Source organism: Porites lutea, chromosome 11 (genome assembly GCF_958299795.1).
Source record: "Porites lutea chromosome 11, jaPorLute2.1, whole genome shotgun sequence".
NCBI classification, from domain to species: Eukaryota; Metazoa; Cnidaria; class Anthozoa; order Scleractinia; family Poritidae; genus Porites; species Porites lutea.
This window is the reverse complement of record NC_133211.1, coordinates 8,960,550-8,968,987: the sequence shown is the minus strand read 5'-3', so window position 1 is coordinate 8,968,987 and position 8,438 is coordinate 8,960,550. Positions and strand designations below refer to the sequence as shown.

Sequence of the window (8,438 nt, the reverse complement as noted above, 5' to 3'; positions counted from 1 at the left end):
GCTTCTGCTGCGAACAGTTGTCTTTTACCTTGTGAAGCTTTCGCAGCGATTGCTCCTCCCTTATGTATGATTTAAGTGTGGGGTTTGCACTTAAAAAAGGACTTTTGCTGAAATTGTCTTTACAGGTTTCGCAAAGCTTTTGCGGTGATTGCCAGTAATGGCTTCTGCTGCGAACAGTTGTCTTTTACCCTGTGAAGCTTTCGCAGCGATTGCTCCTCCCTTATGTATGATTTAAGTGTGGGGTTTGCACTTAAAAAAGGACTTTTGCTGAAATTGTCTTTACAGGTTTCGCAAAGCTTTTGCGGTGATTGCCAGTAATGGCTTCTGCTGCGAACAGTTGTCTTTTACCTTGTGAAGCTTTCGCAGCGATTGCTCCTCCCTTATGTATGATTTAAGTGTGGGGTTTGGACTTAAAAAAGGACTTTTGTTGAAATTGTCTTTACAGGTTTCGCAAAGCTTTTGCGGTGATTGCCAGTAATGGCTTCTGCTGCGAACAGTTGTCTTTTACCTTGTGAAGCTTTCGCAGCGATTGCTCCTCCCTTATGTATGATTTAAGTGTGGGGTTGGACTTAAAAAAGGACTTTTGCTGAAATTGTCTTTACAGGTTTCGCAAAGCTTTTGCGGTGATTGCCAGTAATGGCTTCTGCTGCGAACAGTTGTCTTTTACCTTGTGAAGCTTTCGCAGCGATTGCTCCTCCCTTATGTATGATTTAAGTGTGGGGTTGGACTTAAGAAAGTAAATCCAAGTTTGCAAGTAATAATATAACGTAGTAATTTACCGTTGTATTTTTAGATATGGAAAGCCACGACAAAGACTACGTGGATCCCAAGCTGAAAATGAAGAGGGGTGGTTATGCAGAAAAGGAAATTGAAAGGTATGCCGATGATTGAATGTTGAATGGTACTTGAAGACTTTTCGACCAACAATAAATTTGTATTTACTTTCATGTTGTTTTGTTTCCCCTCCGATTGCTATCAGTGTATTAGAAAATTGTGAAAAAAATCTCAAGCAATTTGACTGTTTTATTTTGCCTAGCATTAAGTGATGAAAAAAAAAAAAGATAAGGGTAGTAAACTACGATCCTTCCCAAGATTTGAGGTTAGTTTGCCTAATGGCCAACGTCAGACATATTCTAACCACTGGGTCTCCTTTTAAACAATTTGATTTGATTTGGTAGAGAAATGGGAGGAACACGCAGCGTTACTCTCTGCCGTCTCTAAAGACTAGGCAAGTACAAACAGGGCAGAGCTGGAGAAATAGATACAATGACAAATGTTATCTTTTGCCCACAGAGATGATGTAGGTGGTGATGGAAAGGAAAATGGGAGAGAGATTAACTTCACAAATATTAAGGTAAATATATTTGTAGTTACATGCTTAAACGATGTGTCACGAGTCACTTTGCAGCCAACTGCTATGGTAAAGTGACTATAGCTGAATGAAGGTTCCAAAGTTTGGGATAAGTGACAAGTACATCACATTCTTTTTCCGCCTATCAAAGAAAAATTCACGCAAATCGCTCATCACCAGCGAAGTGAAAACGATGAGATATGTCTGGAAACCTCTTCCTTGGAAAGAACCTAACTCAACACTATTTGTATTGGTCAGGATACTTTTTTTTAGGTTTTGATAGTCAATTGATTACAAAAATTAAAAAATTAAATTTGTTTGCTTTCGTTGTTCATGGAATACACTAGGTTGAAATAATATTCGCATTTACCTTACTCTATCTTCAGATGTCAGACGTCGAACGATGGCTTCAAAATCATGTGTCAGAAGGAAGCGAAGAAGACGACATTGTTAGTAAGGAAGAGATGTGGAAAAGTTTCTCTTGTAAATCAGACATAAAGGTGGGAAGAGAATTATTTTTTAATTACCTTGGGTTGGCGCTATCTCGTTTGGGGTACAAGAATGTGGTTCCGATTATCAAAAAGTGCCGGCGAGTGGGATACAAGGGGCTAATTTTGTTGAGTGCTCCAGTGAGCGATAAAAAGGCGCAATCATGCGATAAAAAAAATCCGTCGGTATCAGTTACACCTCTTGAAGTCAAAGCGCCTGAGAGTTTGAATGAAAAGGTCACCACGGTGTGGCAAACTAACCAATTAGCCCCTAAAACAAACATTCAGCGCAAAGCTGTGCAAGAGTGGATGTGTCAATACTACCGCGAAGGAGGAGAAAACGACATCACTACGAAGCAAAACCTGTGGATTCATTACAAAGAAAGTAATGAATTAGATGAGGATCCAAAAAGATCATTTTTTTCGCACGTAGGTAACGTAATAAGGCACCCCCCTTTTGCAAAAGTACGCCAAATTAAGAGGAAAAAGCCTGGTGCTTTCCAGTTCCTAAAGCGGAAGTTGCCTAGCGATATTAAGGCACATACTTGTGAGAAACAGCCATCGTCGACCAGATCAGCTACATTAGCAGAAGCTGCTAGTGATTTAACCAGCGTCCCTGTCAAAAGAAATTCATTTCAAGTAAACGAAACAAGCCCTGATCGTTCCAAATCGCATTTCGGTGGTCAGAGGAGTGTGCCTGGTAGTCCCTCCACGATTTTAACCGATTTGGAAAGTGTCCTGGAGAGAAATCCTGATGAAACTACTGTGATTTGTTCTGATATTCCTCTTCCAAGTGGTGACAGCGAAATTTTTGAGAGTGAAGGAGATTTCAGCTACGACAAAAATGAATTTTCAGGAGGTGAGACAGACATATTCCGTACCCATTCACCCGAGGATATTACTAGTTGCCCCGACCATTCAGAGGATGGAGATGGCGAAAACGTCTGCCAACCAAGTGAACATGGTGAAGCGAGTAGTGAAAGTGATGTAACTGAAATGTCAAGCGGTGCAGAAGAAATCATACCCGTCAACAAGACAGAGGCGTCATCAGACATATTTCATAGGTTTCATAAGAAACCGTCCACTTTGCTTCCTTCGCATCTTCCTGGGAAACCTGCTTCATTTCAGGCGTACCTGACAAGCGTCGTTAAAGATCCCGGCAACATAAATGAGGAACGTACAGCCCTTTATTTAGCTTCAGGCTGTGCAGAGACGTACAAGAACTGCATAGTCAGGGCCTTTGTCGCAGCTTCGTTCCCCCCTCTAAAGGTTGGCAGTTTTGCTGCCGAGCAAGTTAAATATACCTTTGAAGGAGACGTCTTCCCACAATTCACTCAAATCGAAAAAAGTAACTTCAGCTGCGCCATTTGCATACCTTACCTCAGATGGGCTATAACTAATAGCATACCTCACTCCAAATGTCGAGCCCAATCGGCAAAACCGGATGCAATATTGTCGGGTACTGCGACGTTATGTTTCTCCGGCATGATCCAGCTCAAAGAACATAGCAGTTCTAGATTGCATTTGGAGGCCGTGGCCTTCTTTCAAAGAGCCCAAGAGAAAGAGCCCCGCTGCAGTAGAAAGGAGGAAGCCAGATTAGCGGGGAAAGAACAAAAGCGTATTTCTGAATATTTCCAAAAGCCTTCAGTGAATTTAAACTAGGAAGGACCTCCGAGTTCCAACACCAAGCACACACCAGAAATAAAGTCAAGTGCTATCATTTATGGGATTCGGAGGTCGTTAAAGATTTTGGAAGTGATTCACAGATTAGAAGAACAACTGCTGCTGGCCTCTTCAAAAAAAGACGCAACAATGGCGGTTTGAAGTGTCATCCACATGATCCAGGTCATGAAAAATGCTCCTCTTACAAAGTTTGGAAGGAAATGCACAAAGTAGAGGCTGATGTCCTTAAGGATGAAGCAAATTCAAGCTACAAGTCAGTGTTTATTCCTGTTTTTAAACAGGTGGTCATAAATGGAAAACCAGTCCAAATCAATGGAGCAATTAAAAGCCTCGACCCACCCTGTAAAGGGGAGGCGTCAGCTCATGGTGAACATCCATACACGTGCACTAATTGTTTCCGTCAACTGAGAGACCTGAAAAACACTTTGCAGCATCGGAGGTCTGGCAGTTTAGATGACAAAGCCAACAGACTGGGATTGAAAGGTTTCAACAAAAGGTACGCAAGGAGAGGAGAGATGATGAATGCTCTTGAGAAAGAAAGTCAACGAAGGAAATTGGCAGAGACAGAAGTTAAGGAGCTGGTAAGGAAAACACTAAGCCCTAGAGACTGGGAAGAATGTCTACATCAAGCATGCCTTAACGGGGAAGACCAAATGCTGGTAATTAATCTGGTTCGTTTGATGAAGACTGGGATCTCTGCAAGAAACCCTATGCAGATTCTCATTTTAAAGAATTTAGTGTCAAAGCTTCAAAAAGGAAACAATCATCGTTATGTTGACCTCGTGAAAGACGTAAGCGGGCTATTTAAAAATGAGCTTGGTCCGACTAATTATGCCCTTTTAGCAGATATCTTTGGATTGGCTAAAGAAACGACAGCTGCAAAGCACTCGTCGTCTCAATTGAGGTTGGAGCCTGGCTTAAACATGGATGCAATAGATCTGGCTGCAAACAAATTCAAAGGTTTACCCGTGAACGAAGCAAGCGATGGTGCCCGTTGTCTGAGGTACCTTCACCCGCGAAAAGATAAAAACGGCAACGTTGTTTTAATTGGGTCGACCTGGAGTCCTTCTGTGGACAGCTGGAAAGAGGAAGAAATCGTTATACCAAGAAAGGATGCCACTAAGGGGGACTTAGACGACTTTGGAGCGTTGAAAAGGTTAGTAGATGGTCTCATTAAAGGAAATCGGCTAGCCAAGACTGTATCCATTCACAATTTGACGTGTTTGGCAGCACTCGACAAACCTACAGTTATTAATTGCATGTGGCCAATTCAAGACAAAGGTTACAAGGCAGTCCATCTCTTAAAGTACTGGGAGGCACTGAGGAAAGCTTGTTACTTCGACGAATTTGGAGATGTTAGAAAGAGTCCTTTAAATTTGGTTGGTTATTCAACCGACTCAGCCGGGTTTTCATTGTCAGCTGCAATCCATCTGATGAGTCCTTCACAGGAGGAAATAAATGAAGGAGTTATTTACCTTGGTCTAGGGCTTGACGACGAGTGCTATTTGGCCCCTTATTACTGGTATCTTCCATCAATTGCCTACCTAGACTATGATCACGAGCAGAGACTATTTCTGAAGAATTTGAAATACCAAACTCGAGATTTGACTTTCTGGGATGACAATGGAAACACAACAAAGCTTGCAACTATCGAACACCTTAAAAATCTAAAGCACCGTTGCCAAGAGTTGGGGCTAGATTGCGGATTCAGTAGTGCGGATTTGCTCCTCATTTATTTTTGTGACCAAAACTCAGATGCATGTGAAAGACTATTTACTCCACGGATTGCAGATCTTCTGGAAAAATACGTTCCTGGATCACAAGGTACCGTTTTGTACATAAGGGCGGTGTACTCTCTTTTACAGCCATTCCGAGTTCCAGACTTTGGCTCACCAGAGGACGTTCAAGAATCGATTTCATGCGGCATCTACATTTTCCGCTTGTGGAAGAGGGCGTTGGAACTCAAGAAACTGCGTCTTCATTCTCAGCCGGGGGCAAAAAGTGATCCCTCAAAGCGTGGCCACTTTATTACATATGGTTGCTATGCTACAGCAGAAGTTATCTTTTCAGCAGGTACCATCCATCAATTGGCCATGTTTTTACATTTTAAAAGCCTAGGTCCACGCTGGGCATGTCCGTACAACTCCGGTACCAAAAGCACAGAACGAATTATCGCAGAATTGCAAGGCAAGACAAATGAATTACAATCCCTGGACTCTCAACCAACATTTGGGGACATGCTCGATAGAAGCACGAAAGTACAGTTCAATATCAATGCGAAACACCGCCTCTCCACAGCTGGTGCAAAGGTATCCTCTTCCCACAAACGAAAACGGCTTGCGTTCGCCTTCAGATCCAGTAAAGGACAAGAGAGCTACGAATACCCTGAAAGGTATTCAGAATTCAAGGCAGCGCAAATCCAAGCTCACACAAGAGGAGTCAATAAAGCGCGGGCTCTCTTTTCGAACTACATGCCACAGCAATGCATTAGTCTTTTGAAAGAGAATGACTGCTGGGAGAAACCCTATGTATATAAGAAACCAGAAGGGTGTTTCGTGGTTGACAGTCCGCCAGGAAAAGATCACAATCTCCTTCAAAAGTCGTTTGCGGTGATAAATGAAAATATTGATTCAAAATGCAACGACGACGAACGAGAAGCAGATATTAACATCCCTGAGGAAAGTCAGTACGAAGGACAGCTGCATGCCAATGAAGACATGACCATCAAGCCTGGCTCCGTAACACCCGAGGATCATGGGGATGATAACAGCGGTGGAAAAAGATGGAAGGTCAGTAAGATAGTTGATGGCAAGGAAACTTACATCCACATCAAGCAGGCCTTAAAACTTCTTCTACCCCGCGAGTACGTATCTCGTTGTCGTCAGAAGAGACACTGGGCATCACAGTACCTCCCAGGAAAGGAGCCCTTGAATCCAAAACATGATATAATAAAGTACTGCAATGTTGCTTTAAAGGTCACCCTCAATGGCACACCAGTATACGACATTGGGCGAGTAGAGGTCATTGAATCGACAAAGGATGGATCGGATGTTGTAAGCTTTGAAAAGAAAGGGAAGCAGTCGGTGCGAGTACGTTGCTCCCTATACACGGAGGACGAAAATGATGTTTATTTCTTTTCTAATGATGTGATTCTAACAAAATGGAAACCACCTTCGGCTATCATTGGGGCTGTAGATTTGCAGCCTGTCACAGATAGTCCCGGAAAGTACAGGCTTCAGTCGGAGTGTAAAGCTCATTTAAAAGAACTAGGATTCTCGCCAAGGAATGCCGAACGTGACAACGACACCAAATCATCTTCAAATCAAACTGAAGATAATGAAGACGCCACGGAGAAAGACGACTACTACGAAGTAGACGAAATCGTAAGTCGGCGTCTCTCCAAGGACACCCTCGCATATGAGTACAAAGTAAGGTTCAAGGGCTATGGGGAAGAAGACGACATGTGGTTGCCATCATCTTTTTTTAACCGACCGATAACCTTCCAATCAACATCCAAGTTTGGTAGGAAGAGGAAACATAAGCTAGATCCCGATATGGACCAAGAAACACACAATAAAAGAAAGAAACGTCAAAGCTCTTCTTTCGAAAAGGCCACTGCAAAACCCTCTAGAATGTCCAAGAAAATTACTAAGAACAGCAAAGACAAAGGAAAATCCTTTCGTTCAAGCTTGAAAACCCTTATAGCCGAAGAACAAAGCAACAACGAGAAAGCAAATGACGGTAACACACAATCAAGTGGGCGAGATCAATTCCCTAGATCGAATGTTCGAAGTTCTAATGAGGTTGCAACAGGGAACGAGACAAGACGCAATGTCATCAAGGAGGAGGATTCCTTCACGCATGGGATAGAATCCTCAAATGTGTCATATGATACCACAAGTGCGGTGAAATCCCGCACCGCAAAGCTTTGTGAGATTGTTCACGTCGACCAGCTTTCCTCAGATGAAGAGTCAGGAACCGTGATGGGCATACTGAGAGACGTTGCTCGGCGTGATGACAACTTTTGCAATTCAAGGAGGACCCTTGGCTATGCAACCTTTCCCGATGTAGATGCAACGTTGCAGAGTTATCTGTGCTCCTCTGGTGAGCATGCCCGTGGAGTTAGCATAACAGATGCCCTGAGAGTAACAAGACTACCGCCATATTCTTTAATCGAAGACGCAGAGAAGGAGATTAAGGAAGAAGCAAGTTCCCAGATTCTTGTTCAATTTCCGTCCTACGGAACCTTCAACAAAAGGGGCATCTATATCTTGAAGAGATTTCATCGACTGCGACAACTTCGTGACGAAGTCCAATTTGAAGAGAAATGGCTGAAAAATGTTTTTTCAAATATGAAAAACTTTATGAAAGATGATGTGACTCATGCCCTTCTAGACAGAGTGAACGAAGAAGAAAAATACCTGGTGTCCTATAAAAACTATAGGATAACGTCTCAGGAACTTTCAGTCATGTGTGGGGAGAGGTATCTTTCTGACGAAATCATCAATCTACTGATTCAAAGATACTGTGACTTAGCAAACGGGAAGAATCAGTCTTGTACTTTCATCCTTTTGCCATCCTTCCTTTCCGTTGGAGAAGTGTCAGGAAATTTGATTAGGAACATTTGTACCGTTGAAGACATGAATGAAGTAGAGGTAATGTTCCTTCCTGTCCACATGCCTGAATTGTGTCACTGGGGACTTGTCATATTTTCAGTGGGTGAGCAATCAGTGTTCTTCGACGACGGATATCATTGTCAAATATCACGAGATCTTCGGTACAGAACAAAGATTATTCTCTCTATGATTCACGAAAACACCGAGTTAGTTAAATTTAAACAGTGCGATTGGAAAGAAATTCAGCGATTCAAGGTCCCAATGCCAGACCAACCTAAAGCTGGCTCCGGAAGTTGTGGT

The 8,438-nt window shown here is 42.7% G+C and overlaps 1 protein-coding gene across 1 annotated transcript; it reads left to right on the top strand.

The window, feature by feature from the left end:
* The first annotated feature begins 532 nt into the window (after positions 1 to 532).
* On the top strand, positions 533 to 3,501 carry LOC140953159 (uncharacterized). The gene is made up of 3 exons (XM_073402659.1): positions 533 to 875; positions 1,294 to 1,354; positions 1,738 to 3,501. Exons 1-3 carry the CDS (start codon positions 796 to 798, stop codon positions 3,499 to 3,501), a joined length of 1,905 nt encoding a protein of 634 aa, XP_073258760.1. The 5' UTR covers positions 533 to 795.
* Positions 3,502 to 8,438: the final 4,937 nt, after the last annotated feature.

Excerpts from the sequence above, each read along its gene's own strand:
- LOC140953159 (XM_073402659.1), top strand. The coding sequence starts at position 796 with ATGGAAAGCCACGACAAAGACTACGTGGATCCCAAGCTGAAAATGAAG. Across the intron at positions 876-1,293 it reads GCAGAAAAGGAAATTGAAAG|AGATGATGTAGGTGGTGATG; the intron begins GTATGCCGATGA and ends TTTTGCCCACAG. Across the intron at positions 1,355-1,737 it reads TTAACTTCACAAATATTAAG|ATGTCAGACGTCGAACGATG; the intron begins GTAAATATATTT and ends CTCTATCTTCAG.